The 26498-nt window shown below is 40.6% G+C and overlaps 2 protein-coding genes and 1 pseudogene across 2 annotated transcripts in view; 2 read left to right on the forward strand and 1 right to left on the reverse strand.

Moving 5' to 3' along the window:
* LOC139733786 (succinate dehydrogenase assembly factor 2, mitochondrial-like) overlaps positions 1-6112 on the reverse strand; it is a 10591-nt gene extending 4479 nt beyond the window's left edge. The window contains exons 1-2 of the mRNA XM_071644591.1: positions 6041-6112; positions 294-457 (exon numbers count right to left, since the gene is read on the reverse strand). Of these exons, the coding sequence (XP_071500692.1) occupies positions 294-457; positions 6041-6112 (236 nt within the window). The remainder of the gene's footprint in view (positions 1-293; positions 458-6040) is intronic.
* LOC139733774 (uncharacterized) lies at positions 1513-3663 on the forward strand (annotated as a pseudogene).
* A 2356-nt stretch (positions 6113-8468) lies between the features above and the next one.
* On the forward strand, positions 8469-25965 carry LOC139733775 (armadillo repeat-containing protein 3-like). The gene is made up of 18 exons (XM_071644580.1): positions 8469-8549; positions 9454-9571; positions 10638-10763; positions 11341-11409; positions 11960-12161; positions 13215-13383; positions 14111-14294; positions 15118-15270; positions 16064-16349; positions 16916-16988; positions 17991-18127; positions 18657-18825; positions 19758-19858; positions 21328-21423; positions 23334-23546; positions 24514-24676; positions 25317-25412; positions 25855-25965. The coding sequence occupies exons 1-18, from the start codon at positions 8502-8504 to the stop codon at positions 25963-25965; spliced, it is 2514 nt and encodes an 837-aa protein (XP_071500681.1). The 5' UTR covers positions 8469-8501.
* Positions 25966-26498: the final 533 nt, after the last annotated feature.

Consider the following 26498-nt stretch of genomic DNA (forward strand, 5'->3'; position numbering starts at 1 on the left):
AATCCAAGGCACATAAATGATTTACCTACATTGCCTACATTGCTCGTGTTGTACACTTGTACACAACACGCATGGTGACATCCCCAGCTCCAAATACATTCTACATGGTAGAGAAACATACATGTAGAAAGAATGGTGACATACTACAATTGTACAACACGTATTTCATGATAAGCCCAACAACTTCATGTAAAATGTGCACATTTTACAAAATGAGAACAAAGGAATGAGAGGCTGTCTTTTCTTGTGTGTCCCTGCCCAAGCTCTCCACTCTTTTGAGTGCAACAACTGACCTCAGAATAATCCCATTCTCCAGCATGCCTCGTTTGCGGCTCTGATACAGGAGTCGAGCCCTCTTGAGGTCAAGGGACTCATTTTCTGGCTGCTTCCATTCAGGAATAGGTGGTTCACCCGTCGGTGGTTGGGTTGAGAGCAGACGTGGGCTACATCTCAAGACCTGACATGTAGACAAAGGGACAAAATTTGTGAGTATGAATATGGAATAATATTGCAAGATGATTTCAAACCATTGAACACTTTTTATCAAGACTAAGATCTATTGCACATGATGTGCTTTTTCATGTTTATATGGTTATTTATCAAGGGAAATTGACATGATTTATGATTTTGGGGGGTTAACCAGCTGGGAATGGTGATGCATATCAACATCAATATAACATATTAATTATCACATCACAGATTTGAAAAGGTAGTACACATTGTACATTGCAGGTGGGTGTAGATTACAGCTGTTCATGTATCTTGGGTTTGACAGTTTTGCATTTTGTGACTGACATTTTTTCTGTTGCAAAGTCAAACTACTGTCAAAGTGGACATTTTCACCCAAGTAAGTTTTCGCACTCGACCGAGTACGATGAATTTAGCAATTTTTAATTCCACAGAATCAAGACATTTACATAGTGGTACGTATAGCGAGCAAAAATATGCGCATGCTTTTATTTTCGCGCTAGTTTCTGGGTGTGTGAAATGCGCAAAAATTTCAACACCACAAAAAATGTCCACTTCTAACATTATAGTATTGCTTAGTTTATCTTAATTGTCTACAGCTCATGAGCTACTAGCTGTAAAATTCTGTTAAAAACAGACAATCTTTGTTCAGAGCTAGAGGACAATCTTTCTCATCCAACCTGACCTAAATAGGAATCAGAGAGCCAACAAACTACACTAGAAATATGAAGAATCTCTAGCTCCACACAACTCTCACACACAATTTGCTAACTGATTTTTGAATAATTATTAAAGGAATTGAAAATTTGCACCGAGTAGGGTACAATAGACCTTATCGCAAATAGCTTCACGCAAGGGACGATGGGAACGAATAGGGAGCAAGAGCGCCGCTATCGTCTGAATGCGAACATGCGAAACGCTAGCAGACAACCACTTACGTCATTCGCGCGCATTCGGCGTTCTGCTTCCTACAACCGTGCTGCTATTTGCGACTTCGGGGATCAGAACACTCTTGAATCCAGCTTCTACCTTGAATTCTGAACCATGGGTGGTGGGGACAGATGTGCTGTGTATGGCTGCAACAATGACCGGAGATATCCAGACAGGTAGGAACAATTTCTTTATCATAGGATTCTTGTGGAGAATTGCTTGGTTAGCTTTTTATAGCGACCCGAGTGAGTATGGACAGCTGGCCAGGCGCAGGCCCGGCGCCGGCCCAGGTCAGTCATGACAAACTACTGTACTGGGTACTTACTGGCACTGGTAATGGTACGGCAATCCCAATGTGCATACGTGTGTATTTTGTGTGAGCTACAGTTCAAACATGGCGTGAATAAAGCAGTGAAAGCCCACACTGTACATAAAATGTAGTGTACTGAAAGCAGAATTTTATTAGGGCCTACTTAAATGTTCTAGAGTCTAACAGTTAGGGAGGAATTGTTTCTGCCGAGGCCTATAATTATAGTAAACATCAAGCACAATTACAATTTTGTAACATAATTTATGCATTTGATGATATGGGGAAAAATGTTGTGCTAATACCCACAATGTTCTACTAGGGTCTACTACCCCTGCAAGACAGAGAGAAATTAGTTCACTGAAAATAAAAGAGAACTGTTGCACAAGTCACCTGAAATTTTTGTGTTTTTTAATCAGGTGATAATGACTTTTTTCTTGCGATTTCTTTCTCTCTTCTCACAGATACATAATAAAGGATCATGTTCAGTGTCTCAAGTTCCATAGGTGCACCAATCCCAAAAATTATGCCCAGTGGACCAGGCTTCTTAAACGTGACAAGTTCCTTGTTACTTCTTCTACACGAGTATGCAGCAACCATTTTCGGTACGGACAGCCCTTTTCTGATGACCCAAACCCTTCTCTGTTAATGTACTTGAAAGGTTACAATGTGCAGCCCCAGACAGCCAGGCGGGCTCCTCCAAAGCCCCGTAGCTCTAAAAGCGAGGAAAATGTGCTACGGCAACAAAGACGCAATGACAGAAAACCCTAATCCGTCGGAGTTCAAGTCAGCCCCAGTGATTTTGCCAACCTGCAGACCAGTATTATAGATCACAACTACACCAACAACAGCATTTCCTGTGAGCATTTCTTCTCCCAGGCATATGTAGACAGCATTGAGATACAACTGCAGGATACCACATCAGAATGCGAGGTGTTACAAAAGATTGTCAATGATCTGGCTGCACAAGTGAGCTTGCTGGAAAAGACACTCGGCGCTACAAAGAAGTTTGGAATTGACGACATTTCCTCATCTGACGAGCTAGTCAAACTCTACACTGGGATCCCAACATATCATCAGTTTCGGTGGCTCATTTGCATCCTTACGCAATGAATCTACATTACTACAAGGGACTCTCATCGCTTGACGAAACATCGTACCAGCTGAAAAACCATCCCAAGCCTGGGAGGAAGAGATCACAGCCGCTTGAAGATGAACTCTTGATGACACTGATGAAGTTGCGACTCAACCTTTGGGAGGAGGACCTCACATGCCGGTTTGGTGTGAACCAGAGCACAGTGTCGCAGGTCATTTCAACATGGATTCCTTTCCTCGGCAGAGAACTTGAGGCATTCATTCATTGGCCGTCAAAGGAGGACACTCTCAGATATTACCCAAGCTGCTTCGACAAGTTCACAGGCACTGTTTCGGTGCATCATTGACTGCACAGAGGTGCAGATTGAGAGGCCAACACTACCAAGTTCCCATTCACAAGTGTACAGTCAGTATACAGCAAGACCTACCCTTAAGTGTCTTGTGGGGATCACAACGGGTGGCACTATTTCATATGTGTCCAAACCAACAGGGGGCAACACGTCCGACAAGAGGCTGCTCAAGATGTCGAACACCGTCGAGAAATTCGAGGAAGGGGACATCGTCATGGCTGACAGGGGCTTCAACATTCAAGACCTCTTTCTGAACAAACAGGTGAAAGTTGTCATCCCTCCATTCATGACAACAAAGGCTACAAAGCAATTCACGGAATCAGAAAATGTGGAGACGAAGACAGTTGCTAATGCTCGGATACACGTGGAACGAGCAATTGGGAGGATGATGGAGTTTGCTGTTCTTCAAGGACCCATTCCGCTAACAATGATAAGGACTTAATGGAGTCTGCGTTTGTGGTGTGTGCTGCTATTGCGAACATGCAGCCAATGTTGGTTCCACTCAACTCATGATGGTTTGTATGAAAACTGACCCCAAAGGCTCTTTTAAGAGGCAACTCATGTTGTACATGTACCATGTTATTTTATGTTATGTATGTCAGAAAACTAAACCTATCAAAAGGCTCTTTTAAGAGCCAACATAAATTACACTGTGTGAGATATGTCCCCGTCGTAGTGTCAGAAATGCTTGATTTTGGGATTTCAGTTCTCAGAATCAGGTAGCCAAATCTCACAATTCTAACTGCATACTAGTGCTTGTTAAATAAAGATGCAAATTATACACTGTACAGTTTTGTATACATGTCAGTTCGGGAAACCCACTCACAAGGGGGGCCCCTCCTTATAAGTAACCCGTCCCCCTTATAAGTAACCCCGTCCCCCTTATAAGTAACCCCCGGGGCACCCCTTATAAGGAGTCTCCACGCTTTTTGCAATGCAACGCGAAAATGAAAGGACTGCGGCAATTCGCTTGATTATGTCCATAAAGCTTCACAAGTTTCCTAGTTACTCACGAAATTTGAGCAAAATCGGTTCGAGGCATCATATCTAAAATCATGGATTTAAATGCGATGTCAAACGACCCATGCGAATGCTGAAATGCGAGCGATTACTGGCGTGAGTGTCGCCAGGCGCGGCGGCGCGGCAATGCTTGAGTGCAGACGTGGCGACTGAGTACGGAGACTTTCGTTCATTCAGGTGGCTTTAAATGAAGGAAAAATAACAAAAGTAACGAAATAGTCAACCACCTACCTTTGCAATTGGCTCATGTATGAGCGAGCTTGAGTTGTCCTCGTGGCGACCTGTCTCGAGGGCGAGTTGTCTGGCGCGCAATTTCAGCTAGCTAGCTGCGCTGAACAACTTGCTGAATGCGGAAGCTGTTGGAAATTTCAAGCTTCATCGGCGAAACTTGCAAGTTTCAACTTAAAATTTTTGTTTAGGGACGACTTCAACTGGACAACCCTATGGGAACGTATCCTTTTGTATATATGCATACCAATTGCAAAGGTAGGTGGTTGACTATTTCGTTACTTTTGTTATTTTTCCTTCATTTAAAGCCACCTGAATGAACGAAAGTCTCCGTACTCAGTCGCCACGTTTGCACTCAAGCATTACCGCGTCGCCGCGCCTGGCGACACTCACGCCAGTAATCGCTCGCATTTCAGCATTCGCATGGGTCGTTTGACATCGCATTTAAATCCATGATTTTAGATATGATGCCTTGAACCGATTTTGCTCAAATTTCGTGAGTAACTAGGAAACTTGTGAAGCTTTATGGACATAATCAAGCGAATTGCCGCAGTCCTTTCATTTTCACGTTGCATTGCAAAAAAGCGTGGAGACTCCTTATAAGGGGTGCCCCGGGGGTTACTTATAAGGGGGACGGGGTTACTTATAAGGGGGACGGGTTACTTATAAGGAGGGGCCCCCCTTGTGAGTGGGTTTCCCGAACTGATGTGTACAAAGTGTTGTTGTTTTGCAATTTAAGTGTGTAGGCCCTTCATATTTCCTTGATTTCTTATCAGAGCTGTAAAGTGTTTTCCTACTGCATAATCTTTCAATTTTCATCCACTTTCACTGCTCTACATAAGTACCTTCTCATGACACTCATCACTTCTTAATGTGCTCTCTTTTTTGAGTCTTACTTCAAATAACTACGAATCTTAATTCTCGACACATACACCTGTACACCTCATCCTCTTTCTCACTTGTCAAAAACCTCACTCAACAAATCACAAAGGATACAATGTATTATGAATTCATCTAAAAGATTTTTTCCAAATCGTCACTAAGAATCAACACTAATTGTAACTGCTTAAGGTGTAAATTTAAGATTTTAATTCCAAGTTCCAAAATGTCACGTGGCCGTGGAATGTATCCCTGGCCCCTCATGTATAATTGGTATGCTTTTTAGGGATAAGCGAGCGAGTAATCTCCGTAGTGTTAAGTTACATCAAGAAAGTGTATCGTATCAAACATACCTAGATGAAATGACATTGACAATCACAATCACAAACACAATGGGAAAAATGTAATATGTAAATTTACCGACTGTTGTGCTGTGGCCTGTGTAGACAGAAAGATCCGTCTGTCCGGAGGACTCTTTTATATTTTGCCATTCACTCTGTCCTCCGTATACGGAGGGGATCCGTGAAGCCAGACGCAGTCTCCGCGGAACATTCCCCGACGGACAGATACAGACCGATCTTTCGGTCAATGGCCTGTGTAGCAGCTACACGTCAACAAACGTATGGGACTAACACAACGGGCACACACATATTGCAATAGCTATTTCACATCAACATAGTTTTATTTGGCTATTTCTTTTGGAATCAAATGATGACTTGATTGCGGAAGAGTAAAACTAAATAGTAATTAATAAAATATTCACCGTATGATGTAACCAAAGTCGCCTGAAGTTTCCAGAGAAAGGCAGTAGCAGCCTATTTACGTAAGAAGCCATTTTGAAGTGCATGCTGGGTAATATCGAGAAACCATAAATGTATATTATAAAAATAATATAATAATTTGATTTTAATCCATAAGAAAACATACAATGTTTTATAATATATATTTTTTAAATTTAATTTAATTTTTTCTGTTTGAAACTTTTCTTAAATTATTTTTTTGGAAATAAATAAAGAAATTTAATATACATCTTCAATCAACATAGCAACTGCTGAAAACAATTTCGGAGTCCCAGCAAAAGGTTCCTTGAACACCGCTTTGCGGTAAGAAAACAGACACTTCTGTTATTATTTCATTGGAATATCTCACTATCTCAGCATTTTTGTTTCATATTTCTGTTTTCAATGGTCATGTTGCTTGTTTCAAGGCCAAATTAGAGGATAACAACTGTAGAAAAATACACCGAAGCGAAAATTTTGTATTAGTCCCATTTGTGTATATCTATGTAAGTTTGAAAACAACCCTGACTCGACTGACTGCTTATGCCCATGGCAAGTTATTTTATGCTGCGCTTGTCGGTCGGCTGCCCTCGCCTCGTGCGTAATAAGTAACGTTACGTAGGTCTTTGTATTCTTTTTTTTTTTTTTTTGGCTGTGTTAGTCCACGGCACTACTACTAGAACTGTTCTAGACCTAGTACTAGCTGGCACTGCACTGCATTTAATCGCGAAATGTTCCAAATATGCAACACAACGCCTGTGCTGTAAACATACTGACATCGGTTTTGACTTCATCTGGTCATTGCTGGTAACGTTACTTGGTAGTTCTAGGGAGACAAGTAACAAGTAATGTTTTTTTTTTTTTTTTTTCCTTTTAATGTAGATTCTACTTTCTGGCTAGTCATCGATACAATGGCACTCTAACTAACGTCGATTACCATTATTAAGTCGCCACTACCTAAAGTCGCCAGACATTCACATTGCATGTAATGCGCGCCGCAGATCAGCTGGGCCAACGGATTTTCATCGCTCTCAAAAGACATCCCTAATTCACCTTTATCCTCCACAAAAACACAAATAATTGTAATCCAAATGTATTTTACCATATGTAACAGGTGACAAAACCATTTTTAATGCAAGACTATTTTTTATTTTGAATGGATTTCAGGTGGCAGATTAACAAAGTTTTTCAAACGCGATGATCCACAATGCATCCTACATAATGCATTGAAGTGTGTGTAGAACACATGCGCTAATAATACGTGGTGCGCTATGGGCGGCGAACTAAATCAGTGCTTATCGTTAGTTTGCCAACCCGAGAGTGCATAGGAAATACATGCAAGTGGCGACTATACAGTAATTGACGTTAAGTCTAACAGTTAATAACGTAACCACCAACGTGACCAACGGCAACGACGATAAACATACGAAACCTATTTTACGTATTAACTTAAATTAACCAGTATGGTAGCTAGGTTTCCAACCGTGGCAACACATCGACACTGTACATTGAAACTTTTATAACATTGCGCGTACAGAACGAATATGCACGCATGAGTCTACACACAATGCTCACTGGGGATTTGTAGATATAATATATCTAAATGGCCACATCCACATATTGCTGAAAAAAAAATGATAATAAACAAACAATAGCAACAGCAAAACAATGATGCCATATATGATGAATATAAGTAAAAGCATTCCATGCACTTCACACGTATTGGCAATAGAGCCCTATGGAAGATAGGGGTGTCGGTTTCAAAGAAGAGCGCCACTGAGTGCAAGAAAATATCACCCAACGTGTTTGAAGCAATTAACTTCAAGCTTGTATGTCAAATTACATTTTCGATGCACGCTTGTGAATTCAGAGTATTTTCTCTACATGTGAGTAGAATTTTGAGCAAATTGTGTGGTATCTTAACTTTCTGTTGATAGAAAAACTTTAGGGTGTTGATGTATTAGACACTCAACCATACAGTAGAGCCTCGGCTTTAATAGATTTTAAATTTAGGTAAATTTAAATCTACTCCACATAGTCATACTAGAGAGAACTGTAGACAACCTATCTATTAATCTAGTAGACATGGCTGCACCCCACGTAGACATGGCTGCACCCCACTGTTTACCACTGCACTATGTTCTATTCACATCATGATGTGCTACCGCGGTACTGCAAGTCTACTTCGATTTTTAAAAAATAAAAAATCAGAAAATAAGTGGACTAGAAAATAAAAACAAGATACAATATGAATGCCATAAGAAATCAACTCTGATAATTCACATCATTGTTTAATGTTACTCCTAGTCTGTAAAGGAAATATCATGTCATAATTTTCACAGACACACTCTCCCCAAGATAAAGGACACCTTCTCCCCAAGATAAAGGACACCTTCTCCCCAAGATAAAGGACACCTTCTCCCTGAGATAAAGGACACCTTCAGCATGGGGAAGAAAACTAAGAAGGAGACTGAGGCACCTCCAAAGGATGTGGTAAGAAATCAACAATATTTTATCATCTTTGCCATCATTTATGTTTTCTCTTGGTTTGGGTATGGCCAATTTCTTTTGAATTGAATTTAAACTTAATTCACTACTGTACAACAGTCTCGATATCATAGTAGTCCTGAAAGACAACTAAGTTGGTATATTAAAGTGGTTTTGGGTTTTTGCCTTTTTTTCTTTTTCTTTTTCTTTTTCTTTTTTTTTTCTTTTTCTTTTTCTTTTTCTTTTTTTTTTTTTTTTTTTTTTTGGGGGGGGGGGGGGGGGGTCCGGTTAACTTCTTTCCAGTTTGGTATGGTGTTTAGTTCAGTTTGTATCATAGGTCTTTAGGTTGTTCCCCCATGCTCATTTTGACCTCTACATTGTGTATTTCTGTTATCACCTTCATCCCTTTCCTGTTCAGATGTGTTCATTCATTGCATCTCTACATCTGACTCTTTTGCTCAACATTCAGTGTTAGGCATTCACCCCAGCTAATTGCCATCTTCATCCTACTTGCTTTCACCTGTAGAATTGATGCATCAATTTGGGTTCTTATATTGTAGTTAGCTTCTACATGTCCTTTTATTTCTACTGGTTCTCTGAGTTAATTCAAATATGCAAAGATGTAAATGTGCAGTTGTACTTCATGTAAATCACGTTCATTGTGGGAAATCTTGCTGGGGACAAGCAGCTCCACAATAAATCAGTGCGCCTCACGACTACAGGGAGGACTTATTCTGTGCCCGTGTCCAGAATCATGTAGCACTCCTGCAATTGATGGCAGCGGTGGAATTGGAACCCATACCATCAAAATTACCTCATCTGCACATATTATGATGTTGTATTGTTGCAAATGCCATTTTGGCGCTCTTTTAAAGATTTTCCCAATCTTCTCCCCCCCCCCCCACTTTAGTTTGATCCTTTGCCGGTGGAGAGTAAGAAGGCCGCCACCGTTGTGCTGATGCTTGAGAGTCCGGAGGAGGAGATTCTCATCAAGGGCTGTGAGGCGCTCTACAAATTTGCCGAAAAATGTGAGCCGCCGCTTCATCTACTTCGTCACATTTTGGACTGAAAGTGCTGGTCCTTGATCACACAATCTTATCATCATCCGTATGATGCTAAAACCATCATTATACAAATGACGCACAGGTCTGAGTGCGTCAGTCGGAATTGTGTGCATAAGGTAACTATGGAATGCTTAACCCACGAGGCGAAGCCGAGTGGGTTTAGGCTAAATTCCATAGTTACCGCATGCACACTATATTCCGACTGACGCACGAAAAGACATGTGCGTCATTTGATTTATAGAATGGGTAATTTTCTTGTCAAAAACCCAGTTTTCTATCGTGTTACCCGATGACAAAATTACTGGATGCATTTCCTTTTGGCTTTCCGTAAAGGGCATGCATACCCGTACTTACCGTTTTTACTGGATGCATGGCCAGCCATGCATAAGTTTTTACTGGATGCATGGCCAAGCTGAGTGCGCGAACGCTTGCTTTAGTGCGTGAACCTTTGTTACAAGTACGCGTACTCTTGCTAAGTGCGCGATAACATGTTTACCACTGTGACTCAGCGTGCGCCAGTAAAAATGAACACATAGCTCTCGACCAATCAGATCGCAGGATTCTCGCTACCCATTCTATAATACTGACAAATTAGAATTGTCAGTCCTATCATGCATGCATTGTACATTATTTAACTCTTTCTGTCCCAGGAGATTTGGACAGTGTGTACAATGCTATGGAGTTTTCTGTGTCAAGCAGCACTCCAAGCGCACAAAGGAATATATCTTGCAAAACAAAACAAAAAAACAAAGCAAAGACAAAAAATGAACATGTGTCCAGAATTGGGACTTGTTTGATTTTAAATTTCTTGTAAAATGAATGCCTTATAGGGAAAAAGAGAATAGAGGAGGAACAGAGAAGTCAAAACAGTGTGATAGCAAATGTCATTGTGTTATGATTGATGGTAAGGAATTGAGAATAGGTGGTGAACAAAGTTATCTTTTCTTATGAGTACAACTGTTTGTATGCAGTTGCTTAAATGTATGGTAGCATGTTATTGGTGATCACATGACTATGTCTTGGCTGTCAGGTGACGAGAACAGAGGGATGCTGATGGAGCTTGGAGCCGTGGACCACCTGCTGAAGCTGATCACGTCGGAGGAGAAGACAGTCCGAAGGAATGCCACGATGACCCTTGGGGTCATGTCTGCTCACAGTGAGTAGCCTGTCAGTCTTTGCCACAGCACCAATAATGCTATCATTTTTAGGGTGTCTATTTCATAAGGGGTTCAGTAATCACCATATTAAGTTGAAGCAGTCACACTCACACTCACCATTCATTACACTTACGTTATTATTCAGGTGCTTTGGGCCAATTTGATGTTGTCTGTCGTAGGAGCCTGCAGCATCTTTCAAAGGAAATGCAGCCGTTGTCCAATACTTTGGAAAACGGGAGCCATTTCTGAATGCAACAAATATGTTTTGTAACATGTTTTTCACAAAAGAAACATGTCTGTCTGCCAAAGCAGTGGTACCATCTATGTCAAAACGAATGTTAGAACACATCAAAGAGTGCAGACAGCAAAGTGTTCTGGTTCTACACCATAATTCCAGAGTTATTGACATTCAAAACTCTGAAACCAGTCAGTTATGTTGCTGGCTTTGTGTGAATTGTCATGTACTCGTTGTAGCAAACCATATAGATGGGTGGATGGCTGAATGGATGGATGGATATATAGATGGGTACAACTGGCTTATCCAATTTTTTTTTTTGTCATCTTTTTCTATTTCAGATGAAGTTAGACGAATGCTTAGAAAAAGTGACTGCATCCCTAACCTTATCAAGTTACTTGCTCCTGAAGGTAAGTCAAACATTTACGAGACTGGTTCGAACCAGGTATCTTTAACTATATATCCTGTTGGTGTTATTTTTTTTTAATAGCAATATGTTCGGTTCATCTTTATGCTACACAAAGGAAGGGCAAGTTGCCTTTGAAGTTTTTTACAGTATTACATGCCAGTCTGATTTGTACATGTACTTTGTAATCAAACTTTTCTTTTTTCTCATCAGTTTAGACAGCTTGCTTCTATTGTGGAAAGGACTGTACCACATAAATAGAATATAAGTCTCCACTCATCACTACATCATCAATGGAATGAAATCAAATGGAATGCAATTCAGATGCAAAAGAAAAATGACGAGCTGAAATAATCAGATCAGTAGAGAGATATTAAACAGCTCCGAAGAGTATTGGCTGAATTATTACAAAGAAAACAATTTGATTGAGAGTAATCTGAAATTGATGTTGCCATCATAGGTATCGGATATTGATGATATCACTGTGATTGATATCATATCCCTAAGAAAGAAGTCATGTTCTAAATAGTGTTTTGGTCCTCTCTTGTGCTCAGAGGAAACACTTGTTCATGAGTTTGCCAGCCTGAGTCTGGCCAGCATGGCCAATGAGTATTCCAGCAAGATGCAGATCATGGAGATGGGAGGGCTGGACCCCCTCATTGCTCTCCTCTCTGACCCCGACCCGGACGTCCAAAAGAACGCAGCGGAGGCTATCGCACTTCTCTTGCAGGACTACCAGAGCCGGGCAGCCATCAAGTGAGTATTCGGGAACGATACCATCATTCCATCATCTTCATTTCTTGTATTCTTCTTATCCTCATTTTCTTTCTTCCGAACCCTCCTCCTCATCTTCTGCCTCTTCTTCCTTTCCACTTCCTTCTCCACCTCCACTTCCACTTCTACTTCCTCATCCTTATCCTCATCATCATCCTCATCAACATCCTCTTCCTTTTCCTTCTTATGTTGCTAACTTTCCATCTCATCCTCCACTCCCTCCACCTCATTCTCGCTTTCCTCCTCCTCCATCTCCTCCTCCTCTTTCTCCTCCTCCTCCTCCTCCTCCTCCATCTCCTCCTCCATCTCCTCCTCCTCCTCCTCCATCTCTTCCTCCATCTCCTTCTCCTCTATCTCCTCCTCCTCCTCCTCCTCCTCCATCTCCTCCTCCATCTCCTCCTCCTCCTCCTCCTCCTCCATCTCCTCCTCCTCCATCTCCTCCATCTCCTCCATCTCCTCCTCCTTCTTCATCTCCTCCTCATCCTTCTCATCCTCTTCCTCTATCCACCTCCTCAACCTCGCCTCATCATCTTCCTCTTTCTAATCCTCTTCCTCCTCCTCCTCCACCTTCTCTTCTTTATCCTCCTTTATGATCTCTACCCACCAAAAGTTTTTTGCTCTTCCTCCTCTTCTTCCACCACCTTATCCTTCTCTTTCTGTTCTGCCTTGCCCTCTTCTTTTCCTCTTCCTCTTTTAGTGTTACCAGTCTCAGGGTGCCGTAATAAATCAACTTTGTCATCTACAATTAAACATATTTGAAAATCTTTATAAGCTTGATTAATTCTATTAATTTTGTTCAGATATTTTATCTCAAGTGGGTTACAGAAAAAAAAGCTACTGCTCTTTTACATTGTGCCCAGAAATACCACGTCAACAGTATTTCTATCTGAACAAAATATTTTAGTTACACGTCAATTGGATCGTGCGATATGAACCTATGGATGCATGTTTTCCTGTAATCCCGTAAAGTTGATCATAATGGTACATTGCCTCACATATTTTTATCTGTCCTCTGTCTTGATGATGTCCTTCCAGGGATGCCCATGGCCTCGACCCGCTGCTGGAGCTGCTGAAGTCAGACTACCCTGTGATCCAGGAGCTTGCCCTACGCAGCCTCACACTCTCTACCCAGGATGCTGAAAACCGCGAGGCTCTCAGGGAATTGGAGGGGCTGGAGAGACTGGTCGATTTCGTTGGAACGAAGGTAGGGGATCGTTGATTTTCTGTCTCTTTCCTTTCACCGTGATTTTTGCCTTTTATTTATTCCTTCTTCTTTTCTTTTCTTTTTGTGGAATAGTATTTGTTGCTTTGTGACCAGGTCATCAATATTCACTTTATTTTAGTGTCTGTCCTCACGGGCTGGAAATCTTGGCTGATTTGTTTATATTCAAATTTGAAAGTCCAACAGGTCATTCTTTTACATGGCATTACCATCGTTAAAGATATCGTTTGAATCAGTTTATGGATTGGAATTGTGTTAGATTACAAGTTTTACATTGCAACTTTTCACCTAGTGGCATTTTTTTTTTACACACATGTTGCTCTTAGTGTATATGGAAAACTGCATAGATTTCTGGGTCTCCCTATACAGAAAAAACAAAACAAAGCAAAACAAATGAAAAAAAAATGTGGTTGAACCACTGGAAATTCAGTAATATTCACAATTGTTTTAATCATCCATTCAGAATTGTGTCCTCACCAGGAGAATAAGGACTGCTGACTCCAAAGCGTCTATGGTATGATGTTCTGTAGACAATAAATTGCGATCTTTTAAGGATAAATGTTGCTTTCATCATATCAAATATCACACCCCCTATTTTTAGGGTCTCTCTGAAGGCAAAAGCAACAAAAAGGAATGTGCTTGATGTACCGGTCAATACGGTAATTTGCCCAAAACTATTTTTAATCGTCCTGCTCTGTGTCATCACTAGGAGTATGAGGAGCTCCATGTGCATGCCCTGAACGTCCTATCCAATTGCCTTGAGGACGTGGAGAGTATGGAACTAATCCAGACTACAGGCGGTCTCCAGAAGCTCCTGGCCTTTGCAGCCGAGTCCGAGCGGTCGGAGGTCCAGGAGAACGCCTCCAAGGCCATCGCCAGGGCTGCACGAAATCGTGAGTGACTCATCACACGGGGGGCTACATCCTCCCAGATGGACAAGATTTGAACGTAGCATGTCACTTATGAGTTTGAAAGGAACCGTGTCTAACTCTAGGGTTTGAATGGCTTGTGTCACTACTTCTCTGCAATACCATTAAGTCAATTTGACGATGCTTTATCAGAATGGATTTAGAATGGGTGCAAATACATATGTATTTTGACCACTTTCACTTAGAACCAGAAGGGTGGAAATTCATGCAGTTGGAATCAGTGGATAAAGTTTACTTAAAGTGTGCCATGAATGCAAAGAGGTCAAAGTATTTAGCACAAAAGAGGAAGCTAATAGGTCATATTTCAAAGGTATAACTTTGTAGAAATGATATTGTTCTTACATAAGACCCCGTCTAGTTCTTGATCAATTTCATATATGAATTTAAAAAAAAAGTTTCATGAATTCGGAGATGTGGTTATTGCATGTCCTTAAAGCAGTGAGAAAGGCAGGGAGAGATATCACTGTAGTGAGATTGACCATCAGTCTGTAATGCTAGGTACTCCAAGAAGAAGCTCCTTTAATCGCCATCTTTTTTTTTTTTCTTGTCTTTTTTGTTTGGCTTTATTAATGAACATTTAGTATAGATATGAAAACTTGATCTAGTCTCATCTCAGATAGATATCTCTTCATTGGTGAAGAGTTTCCATCACATGTAAAGGCAAAATTGGTGAGAACCTGAAGGATTGACATTTCTGAGTAGTGAATATGGCCAGATATTTCTTGTACCAGCACCTACATTTTTGTGCCTGTATGTCAGTTCTGTATCACTCACATATTTCTTCCAGCCGAGAATTGCAAAATATTCCACGAGCAGGAAGGAGAGAAGACCCTGGTGTGTCTGCTGGAGGTGGACAGCGCCCCTGTGCAGGCCGCCACAGCCCAGGCACTGGCCATCATGGCAGAGAGCGCCCTCTGTAGGCAAACCATTGCAGAATACGGTGAGTCATTGAATCAGTGGCAAGTGATGGCGATCAAGATTTGTGTTTTGAAAGCAAGAGACTTTGCACAGATTGCACGGACAATAGAGAAACTCCCATTCGTCTTTCTTTTTCGAATCTTGTTCGTTGGTAAAATACAGTAAATTTTATCAAAAGTAGTATTACAAGATCTCATTGCACAAGATATTTAGCATGATTTAGCTGACATGCAAATACTGATGATGTACAGAGATATTTGTCAAAGCACTGTGAACTCGATGTTGGATGTGTCCTTCAAATAGTAGTAGTAGTAGTAGTAGCAGTAGTAGTAGTAGTAGTAGTAGTAGTAGTAGACCCTGCAAGCTCCAAGGTATCATAACCTTTAAATTAAGTACTCTCCCTCCATTGACGTTTTCAAGAAGAAACTCAAGACCACTTGTTTGAAGAACAATACCAATGATTACATAATTCATGGATTATTTGTACTCGTAGTCGTTTTATATGTTTGCTTCTCTCGTTGATTATCAATGTTCATTGGTGTCATTTTCTGCAAAGAGCTTTGAAACTTTTTGTAATAGGCATTAAGTAAATTCTTCTTTTCTTCTTCTTCCCATTGTTATTATCATTAGTAGTAGCAGTAATATTATTGTTATCATTATTATTATTATCTTTATTATTATTACTATTGTTATCATTATTATCATCATTGTTGTTATTATCATAAATGTATGAGATGAGTTGTTTTTCACTCCCACCAATCACTGGCCTTTGACTTCTGACCACTTCTTTGTTTTATTGGTGTACCCATATGCAGATGGCATCGCCCCGCTGGTCAAGCTTCTCGGCAGTGACAATGGAGACGTGGCAGAGAACAGCTCCCTGGCCCTGGCCAATCTCACCTCCGCCACCGTCCAGAACTGCGTGGAGCTGGCGGAGCGCAACGGCATCGAGCCCCTCATCGGTCTCCTCAGCTCGTCACGAGAGGGCGCCCAGGCCAACGCCTGCCAGGTCCTCACCAACATGGCCACGGACGAGATCCTGCGCGCCGACATCCAGAGCCGCGGGGTTGTCGGCGCCCTCCTCACGCCCCTCCACTCCAGGTGAGCCAAGGGGGATAAAAAGGGTTTTACTCATGAGGAAAATTACTGAGTAGAAAAGACATGGTTGTGTATACAGGCAACTCTGTTATAACAGAGTCCTTGGGACCGGAAGATTTCTTTAGCTTTTTTGAAATATCATGAAAGCCAAACAAAGAAAGCAAACAAAGACATATAGATGGTAATTTGGAGACCTGAATTATCACTTCATTATAACAAAATTTTGCTATGTCCGTGTTATGAATTTATATATAAGTTTAAATGAAAGTTTGAGTTAAAATGGAAAGTTCATCTTACAATATGTGATTAAAAATCATTGCAAATGAGTTTGCTTAGATGCATGTATCAAGATTTCTCCCATTGTAATCCAGCCCACGTATAAATATAGTGATGTTAATGTGCTAGGCAATGGATTCATTCATTTGTAAAGTGTAGCCTACAGTCTACAACAGTTGCTAGAACTAATAACGCTGGCATGAATCTAGTCTTCCACTGCAAACACGAATGTGGCATCTGATCGGTCGTATACGTCTCTTGTTTCGTCTACCCCGTCCTCTCCAATTTTGCAGCAATGCGATCGTCCAAACCAAAGCTGCTATGGCCCTGGCTGCATTTGTGTGCGACACAGAGTCCAGGAATCAGGTATGGAGCTGTGATTTCTGTCCTTTTAAAACTAGAGCAGTGAAAAAGCAGTAAGTCTGGGAGAAAAATTTTTCTAGTTTTGAGAGGGAAAGGAGAGAGAGCAATACAATGATTCTCTCCTTACATTCTTCTGAGCTAACATAGATGAGCTTTAGATGATTGATTTCAATTTGCTGTCTAAATGTAGCTGTTCTCAAGAAATTTTAATTGCTTCTTAAAGCAAAATTATAACAACTCTGAACTAGGAAGCTTAAATATTACAATCAATTATATCGTGCCTTAATCCTCTTTTGCATAGTGAGAAGCATATTTAGAAATGAACTTGATAGGATATCACGAATAATGAAATAAGAAATGCTGCATAACTGTTCTGATAAAAGTGTTATAGTTCATGGTAACATGGATTTCAAGTCAACCATGTTTACATAAGTTTCTTGGGCACAGCGACCAAGTAAGCAAATTTTTAGACATATAACAAGAGTGGAGTCTATTATTATACTCTATCTATGTTTGAGGATGCAGTTTCTGTTTGCTTGCTGACAGTAAATATTTCTCTCTTCTCTTTTTATTCGGCTAAGTTGGATAATATTTTCTCTGCCGGCCTGTAAGATTTTGTATTTTCACCCCCTTTTACTTTGAAACACACACATACACCCCAGCACCACCACTCACCCGTACAGACCCTCATTTGAACAGTATTAAGGTAATCTACCTCTCAAAGTTATAGCACAAGAATAGAATGCCAAAAGTGCAAATGTAAATCTACCAATCAAAGTGCCACCTAAGGGAGTTGGTTTGCAACTTTTTTTTGTGGCTTTTGCTACCATACTCACGGTGCAATATGAAGAAAACATTGAATGTGTCACAAATGAAATAGAGATGGCTCAATATTCTAACTGCTGTGTGGAAGGTGCACACTGCCTCCTTTTGCCAGAATGCTCTTAATGAATGTCATGTTTTTGTTCCATCTTCCCTCCCCCCCCCCCCCCCCCCCCCCTTTAGCTAAGAGGTCTCGGTGGTCTGGGCCCTCTTCTCAAGCTCCTTCAGTCCAGTAATGACGACGTCCGGCGGGCTGCATCCTGGGCCCTGGTGGTCTGTGCCAGTGACCCCGTGGTAGCCACAGAACTCTGCAAACTGGGGTAGGTACTCCTTGTAGGTAGGGGGTTAATAGTGGCTCTCCCCTCCCCCTAAACAGCTCCCAAGAGAGGGCAAGTATGAGTAATAAGATGAGAGATGCTACGCACACCAACTATAATTTTCATTTTTATTCACTTGCATGGCCTGTGCCACGTTTTTATAAGTGGGGGGGCCCAGTGTATATTTCTGGAGCCACTTCCAGGTTCATCAGCTAACAAGCAACAACAAAAAAAGGCCTTCAGCGCAACTTCCTGATTCCACTTGCGGGTTTCTTCAGCTGAGAAGCAAAAAAAAAAGCTGTACCACATTCTATTTGGTTTTTTTTTCTGGTGCCACTTCCAGGGTTAAAAAAGTGGGGGACTCCAAAGTAGTTACACCCTATATATTCCTATATTTTGTGCAAAAAAAAAATATATATATATGGAAAAAAAGAAAGAAAATATGATAGTGAGTCAGTTCTTGTGGTAGGCAGTGGTCAGTTCTATTGATTGCTTAACGGTCAATTCCTCACACTTACGCATGCCATCACAGTGGTCTGGACGCTCTGAAGGAGATCCAGCAGTCAGGCACCAGGAAGAACGGATTCAGTGATGTCGCCCTCGAGAGGTTGTTGGACAGCATGCTTCCTGCCAAGTACAGCCTGATGGGACATCTCGGCCCCAACGACGTCATCGCTGACGGCTTCTACGACGCTGGAAAGGTGTGCAACAGCTGCATGCTTTTGAGTCTTTATCATTCTTTCTGAATTTTCAGCCAATATCAATGCGTGACTCACTCGTACTTTGTGAAGTAACTTTTTCGGTTTCAGCATGTTTTGTACATGTTTACTAGACTTGTTGATATATTTTATACATGATTTCTTTTTTTTGTGCAGAGCTGACTTATCATAAGATAAGTTGTTTCACTGAACACTGCTCGTATACATGCACATATGCAGGGCTCATCAGTAGCGATGGCCCCGGGCCACTGGGCCACTAAAAATTGATGTTGGGCCAAAATTTCCAGAAAGGCTCTCTTTTTGGTGGCCCAATCGGGCATTTAACATTTGAAATGGATTTTTGTGGTTGTTGTTGTTGTTTTGTGGTTGTTGTTTGTTTGTTGTTGTTTTGTGTGTTTTTTTTTTTTTTTGGGGGGGGGGGTTTGCCGGGGGGTGGGGGTATTTTTGGTCATTATATTTCCTTTTCAGGCCACCAAAATTACAGATTTAAAAATTTTAGTTTCCCAAACCATCCACCAGAGAAAAAAAAAAAGTTGGTGTCTGGCCACTGACATATGTGTATGACATAAATGTCACTAATTTTGAATATTTGCCCCAGGTATTTTAGTATGTCTAATGCATCACTTTCAAACATTTTCAATCCATTCTTAAATTTGTGGGTTTATATTTCCATACGAGGACAAACTTTGAACTTGTCATAAAGAACTGTAAAACCATGAATAGTTTGAGGCAGGATCACAACTTATGGATTAAAATACTTGAAGAGAAGATATTTGGCCAGAGTGAATTGTCCTTTACTCATTTCGCCGTATTTTCTACTCTTCATTTGCTAGGAAAGAGAGATTTTTTTATCAAGTTTTCCATGGTCTTTAATAATATTGGTGATATTCTTTTTCCATCCCCCCCCCCCCCAGATCCGACCGGAGGCCAAGTTTGCTACCTTGGAAGAGCTTAGCAAGTTAGAGATCAACCAGAAGAGACCCATCCTCCTGGTCAACTGTGGTGCTCCAAAGAGGTGAGTTAGTGGTCACTGGACACTGGACAGTCCAAGACCAGACTCTGGTCATTTTAAGACTGGATAGTGGACAGTTAATTGTGAGTCATTACAAAACAATGGACACTTTAAGAGAGGACACTGAACAGTTAGATGCTGGACGCAGGTCAGGTAAATTTTAGACACTAGATATGTACAAGACAGACTGGATGCTCAACAGTTATGTGCTGGACTCTTGTGGACAATTAGATCCTGGACACTGGTCACTTAATTGTGGGACACTTCATATATTAGACTGGACACAAGACTTATGCTGGACCTTGCACATTGAAAGACCAAACAGTTCAATACTGGACACTAGACAAATAAGGCAGACACTGGACATTAAGGGTAGGCTCAAAACATTTAAAGATTTGTATGTACATTGTATGGATACATGATTAGGATTACTGATGCAAAAAAAAAATAATAATAAAAATATTATGTTGCACTTGAAAAATGTAGCACTCCAATTAAGAGCAGGTTATATTGCAACATGCACTAGAGAAAGTATGAGTTCACATTTCATTACTTTTTCAATTTGTCCACAGTAACTTTAGTACAATTCATGCTGGTGTAAAAAAATAAATAAATAAATAAGTAAGAAATACTTTGTACTTTGTGTTTGCTCAATTTTATGCATTTCTTGTCAGTGTCTTTAATAACGTGTCATATGTCACATTCTGAATGCAAAAGGTTGTCTAGTAATTAAACCAAATGAATAGAAAACATTCGTCTAACTTTCTCCATTTCTGCCAGCATTTTTGACATCTTAATTCAAAAGTGTTGTTAGTAAGACTTTGAAGTGAGAAATGGCAGCTTTGCTTAAAATTTTTGCCCAAATGAAAAGTTTTGTCATGTCATCGTGGTTTGGAAGAGAAAGTTTGGACACAGCATTTACACATCTATGTTGCACGGAGGCAAGCACTGCCAATGAAAAAGATGTATTATGTGAATGTATTGTTTCATGAATCACTATCACAAGGCAAGCATTGTAAAATTTGTTTGGTTTTCACTTACTTATTCTCATATATATATACATATATATTTCAGTATCATATTTTTTTTGTCATTCAGTGTTGTCATTTTATTTCTTTATTTTTTCTTTAAATCATCAGATAGAGCAAAATTAAACTTTTCCAGTGATACCTCACTTGTGACATAACAAGGAATATCCTTGAGGTTGCGATCCAAATTATACCATATTTTCTTTGTTTTTTTAGCGGCTTTAATGGCAAATATCTCAACTTGACAAAAATGGAGTTAAGTCCTTTTACGATCAAACTCTTCATATAGTGATGGGAATCTGGCATTTCATCCACAAGCCTGACACGCCACACAAATTATATGCATGTTGACACCTGTCTCACCTGCTTACATCCTGCTCCCCTCCCCTCCCCCTCCACCCCTCCCCACCTCCACCTCCACCACCCATCCCGGCCCTCTTGTAGCCCGCCAGTCACCCCTGCACCCACCGTCCCGTCAGAGCTCGATGTCAAACAGGAGTCCAAGTCCAACATCCGGTCGTCTAAGTCGTCCGTCAAAGGGTAGGTTGTCACCGCTAGCACTCCACCTGTGAATGTTAGGAGAGATATGTGTCCTTGGTATAAACATATACACAGACGCACATACACATACACACAAACACATACACAAATACAGTCATGTAGACAAATACAGATACTAATATATATGTGTACATATTTATATGAATAGACATATACATACACACCATTTCAGACATGTATATCCATACCTACTCATACGCAAATATATATAATACACACACACACACACACATATATGTGACCCGTTACAACAAAAGGATCCTAAAGTCGCTGACGGGTGAGCCGAGAAAATCGAATTTGAAGTCAGATCACCAAAATTTTTCAAAACGTTCGGATTTCTGTTTTTACGTAATTTTGTAGTCTAATTTATCTTCTATCATCTGCCGAAATTTTGAAGCTAAATGATCAAAGGAAAGGCCTGAAAACAGCATTTTTCTGGGCCATGCTTGGCTCGCCCGTCAGCAACTTTAGGATCCTTTTGTTGTAGCGGGTCACATATATACACACACCAATGCACATATAAATAAATGTGCATATTTATATATGTAGGCCTATGTGTGAGTAAGTGTCTGTGTTTGTGTCAGATGTTTATAAATCAATTGCTTTGCCATCCTGGAAAGGGCAACTGTTGCCTATTTAAGGCCACTGCTTGAATTGTCATCTAGTTATATCATATTTACATTTAACAATATTGTACTTATTGAAGCTCATTATAAAGAGCACTTCACGCTTTGCTTTTCAGTTGTTGTTTTTTTCCTGAGCTGAATTGTAAATCAGAGCAGATGGTATTTAGGCTGGTAAAAGATCACTCTCTCTCTCTCTCTCTCTTTGTTCCTCCAAATCAATATTGAATATGCCATATATTTCTTGGTGGTCTTATTCTACACAAATTTTGCAAGTTGGCTGATACTTTTTAAATAATCAACAGCACGCCAAAATGTTACTTCCGGAATCACAAAAGCAGTGTATATGTATCATCTTCATTGTGTGAAATTGCGAACTTGGCTCCGTGAAAAGGAATAAGACTTATTGCTTTATCCATTGCCGTGGCTCTCAATCGCAAAATTCAATCACTTGTAGAAAATGTCTTACACTACCTGATTCACAAAATATGCTTGCAAAATGTATGTCGTGCACTCAAATGTGGAAATAGTAATCTCTGTGTATAGAGAAGACCTGCACTTTAGCCCTGTTTAATATCGTCCCATTCAAATGAGGAGAAAAGAAAAGGTTACGCATTTCCAAATACGGTTGCACGCTGCAATGAGACAGCAAAGTGTTAAATCATGGTCAGTCAGTTTTTGTGCACACAATCACATATTTAGAACATCCTGCCAATTGCAGCTTCATCACTTAGGCAAAGCCAAAGAGCCAAGCCATGCACCAAGCAAAAAAAGGTGTGCTTCTGCAAAAAATGCGGACTCTCTGCTGAAATCATTCTGGCAAATCACAGAGTAGCATATACATGTATGCAATTGTAAAATTATGAAAGCAAGGTGCATGTTGTGTTTACGCTGTACATATACATTGTTATAAATAAATATATAAGCTTCATGAAGGAAATTATGTGGCTCAGCTGTTTAAGACCATAGACTCCCAGTCTTGAGGTCCTTGGTTCAAGTCCATCAATAGCTATGGCAAGTATCAGTAGAAAAGGTACCTCATCCTCATTGCTTAGTCCTTGGGAGGGGATGCACAGCCATAAATCCTTTTGTAGTCGCTTGTTTGTGAGCATTTAAAGACTTTGGATATTAATGCGTTCCCTTATTGGCTGCATAAAATAAATTCAAATTCAACTCAACAAACTGCGAGTGCTTGTTACTCTGTGGACGAATGCTGATGTGTTTTTTTAAAAACCTTATCTTCCATCCATGCATCCCGCGGAGCAGGGGTAAGCGGGAAAGCAAGAAGGAGCGCGAGGAGCGCGAGCTGCGGGAGCGGCTCGAAGCGGAACGGCTGGCGGAGCAGCAGGCGCTCCTCGCCCAGCAGCCGCCCCAGTACGAGCCCCCGGCCGACCCGACCTTTGAGGGCTACATCAGCGACATGCTGAACGACGTCTGTTCGCTGCCCACCACAAGGGAGCAGGTTATCACCATTGCCCAGTGAGTCAGTTTTCTTCCCCGGTTCCTCGCATCACATTCCAAGGCAACTTGAATGTGTTCATCCTCTGTCTCAGTGGCAGACGTTGCACTAGAAGATGTAAACATCAGTGTGCAATCCTTCATTTATGATGTCACAAAAGCAAATCTCTTTTAAGTAAGTTCTTCCTCAAAAATCCCTGTGGAAATAATTAAAGGTGTAATTTACCATTTGCAGATTAAACAAAAACCCAGCATTAGTTCTTTAAAATAGTTCTAACATGTGACTTAGGGATAGAAAAAACCACTGTAAAAATTTGAATCTGTATAATCGATGGTAAGTGTTGTAAAATACACAAAATGTGAACAACAATTATAATAGAAATGTTTCCAGACTAAACCGTATGCAGTTACGGTTTATTGCGAAAAACCCTGATATCTCCTTATATTTTAGGTTTTATTGCAAAAATTTCATATGGTAGGATGTTTTATGATACAACAGATCCTACACATATGTATCAAATGTGATATCTGGAACATTTCTGAAATCACTGCTCCCAAAGGTAAACTGGACCTTTAAAGAAAAAGTCAAGGATGAATTATTAGACACATTGAATAATGTCATAAGTGGAATTGATATAGAGTCTTGTGATGCTGCATTGAAGCTAAGATACCTTGTGAAGAATCCTTCACACACTGAAGAATCATGATTCTGCAGAATACTGCACTGAATACTACAACAAGTATTATTTGACAGTTGTTTCTTTTAATGTGTAATGATCAGATGCTCACTTGTTAATTTTTGTTCTATGTCCCAAGTTGACATGAATTTAAAATGCTTTTCAAAAGTTATCTTTGGAAGAAGTTTGAATCTCAGTGTGAACAGTGCCATTGTATTGGACCAAGAAAGCAGTAGTTATGATACATATGTTGCGCATAAAGTACACAAAAATTGAACCAGCTCTTGATTGGTCGATCTGTCCCCCCACAGGTACGTCAGCAACAAGATGGGTGGTCCCATTGAGAGGGGCGAGGTGGCCAACTTTAGCTACGAGCTCAGCCTCAGCCAGCTCAAGTTTGAGCTCAAGAGTAACATCCTTCCCATCGGCCGCATCGAGCGGGGGATCCACTGTCATCGAGCCCTTCTCTTTAAGGTGGGCTTCAGAAGGGAACTGTAAATCAGATCACCCCATATAATAGGGAGCTTTAGACCTGCGACGCAGATGTTGATGAAAAAAAAAAAAAAAAGATTCTGCACATGCCAAAGTTTGCTTATCAAAATCGATCTTGCATTGTCTGAGTTTCACAACGGTTCTTGGCCATTTTAGCTGTCTTAACATCCGCGTTGCAAATCTAAAACTCCCTAGTAACAATAGTACCATAAATGTAGCACTGATTTCGCAAATCGCTTCGGGTTATGACTTGACTTTGATGACACGCCAAAATATCACCTCGGCAATCCCTCGTATTTATCCCCAAGTTGAATTATCCTTCAGATTTATGTCAGGTTTAAGTGTGTGTCACTCATATACACACTGCTATTAGCTTCTGACCATTCGAGCTTTTAGAATTAAGGGTTTCTGGGACAGACACTGTACTACGGCTTTCTACAGCTCAGTCGGTAGAGCACCAGTCTAATATCTGGAGGTCTGGGGTTCAAATCCAAATGGAATCCCCTTTTCTTTGCTCATTTTTCCACCTATAGATTAGACATGTAAATATTTAATAGATTAAACATAGTAAACATGAAATGAATTTTTAATCTAACTCGCAATTTTTGGTGCATACGTCCAGGCACTGGCTGACCGCATTGGAGTGGCCTGCTCACTGGTCAGGGGCAACTACAACAGGGCGTGGAACGAGGTGCTGCTGACCGATGAGGATGACTCAGTAAGTAACGGTCATTTGTCCCCTGTGTTTGGTCATTTTGTCTTGGAATACTTTTGGCATCATCCAAAAAGAAAAAAAGGGAAGAAAGTAACATCAGAAATTTTCAATTTATATTGAGAGGCAATAGGATCCCTGCAGGTACAGTGCCCATATTACTAATTCTTGTATATTGATGTAAAAGAAGGACTTATATTAACTTTATAATGACAAAGATTAATTTCTTTCAATATGAAAACTTACACATAACAAATCTTTGCTCTGAGCCAATTTCTGTGTATTCCACTTGTTTGTGATGTTGCAGACGACAGCATTTTGACAGCATGTGGAGTGAGTTGTTTGGTAATTTTCCTTTATTGAGTAGAGTAGTAGCTAATTTTTCTATATTGATTCATTGTTGTTGTTTTTTTGCTCTTTTTGCCCACTTTTCCTATTCAATATGCAGCAAGAGAACCCCAAGTTCCCGCCCAAGGCCTACATCGTGGATCTGGTCCACGAGCCTGGACGGTTGATGAGGTCAGACAGCAATGATGCGGTCAACTATCAGAAGATATGAAGTCCTCCTCCTCCTCCTCCTCTTGATTGGAAGGCACAATCTCCATCTGAAACATAAACCACTCCTGTAAGATGCAACCAGAAGATGTGAACGCCCCCCCAATTGGACCCATGACACATCCCACAACCCGCCCCTCCCCTTTCACATTTGGGTTTCTTCTCTCGTACCAGACAGTATGAAAGGGGCATGAAGATTGCATAGCTTGTGGTTCCCCTGTATAGTGGAAATTCTCTTTTGGAAATTTAATCTTTGGACAGAAAGCCTGATTCCCACTCATGATGGTTCTCCTTCTCCATCCTATAAGAGGAGACGAATTCAACCAGTGTGATGTGTGATTCGCTGTACCGTCCATTTTATTGTGCCATTAACTATGAAGACCTCCGATGGAAAACAGAATGCCATTACCAAGTGGTTTAACCAGAGGGATGTGAACAGTGCCATTAGAATGGATAACTCTCCACCCACAAGTAGATGACATTGCTGCCTGTTTAGAAAATACATAGTATCTAATACTTATTATCTTCCTGATGCAA

The sequence above is a fragment of the Diadema antillarum genome, unplaced genomic scaffold, assembly GCF_040938485.1.
Source record: "Diadema antillarum isolate AM-2024a unplaced genomic scaffold, OU_Dant_1.0 seq00000491_RagTag, whole genome shotgun sequence".
Lineage (NCBI taxonomy): Eukaryota > Metazoa > Echinodermata > Echinoidea > Diadematoida > Diadematidae > Diadema > Diadema antillarum.

Coding starts and splice junctions, on each gene's coding strand:
- LOC139733775 (XM_071644580.1), top strand. CDS start 8,502: ATGGGGAAGAAAACTAAGAAGGAGACTGAGGCACCTCCAAAGGATGTG. Junction 13,384..14,110: donor TCGATTTCGTTGGAACGAAG/GTAGGGGATCGT, acceptor TGTCATCACTAG/GAGTATGAGGAGCTCCATGT. Junction 18,128..18,656: donor ACAGAACTCTGCAAACTGGG/GTAGGTACTCCT, acceptor ATGCCATCACAG/TGGTCTGGACGCTCTGAAGG.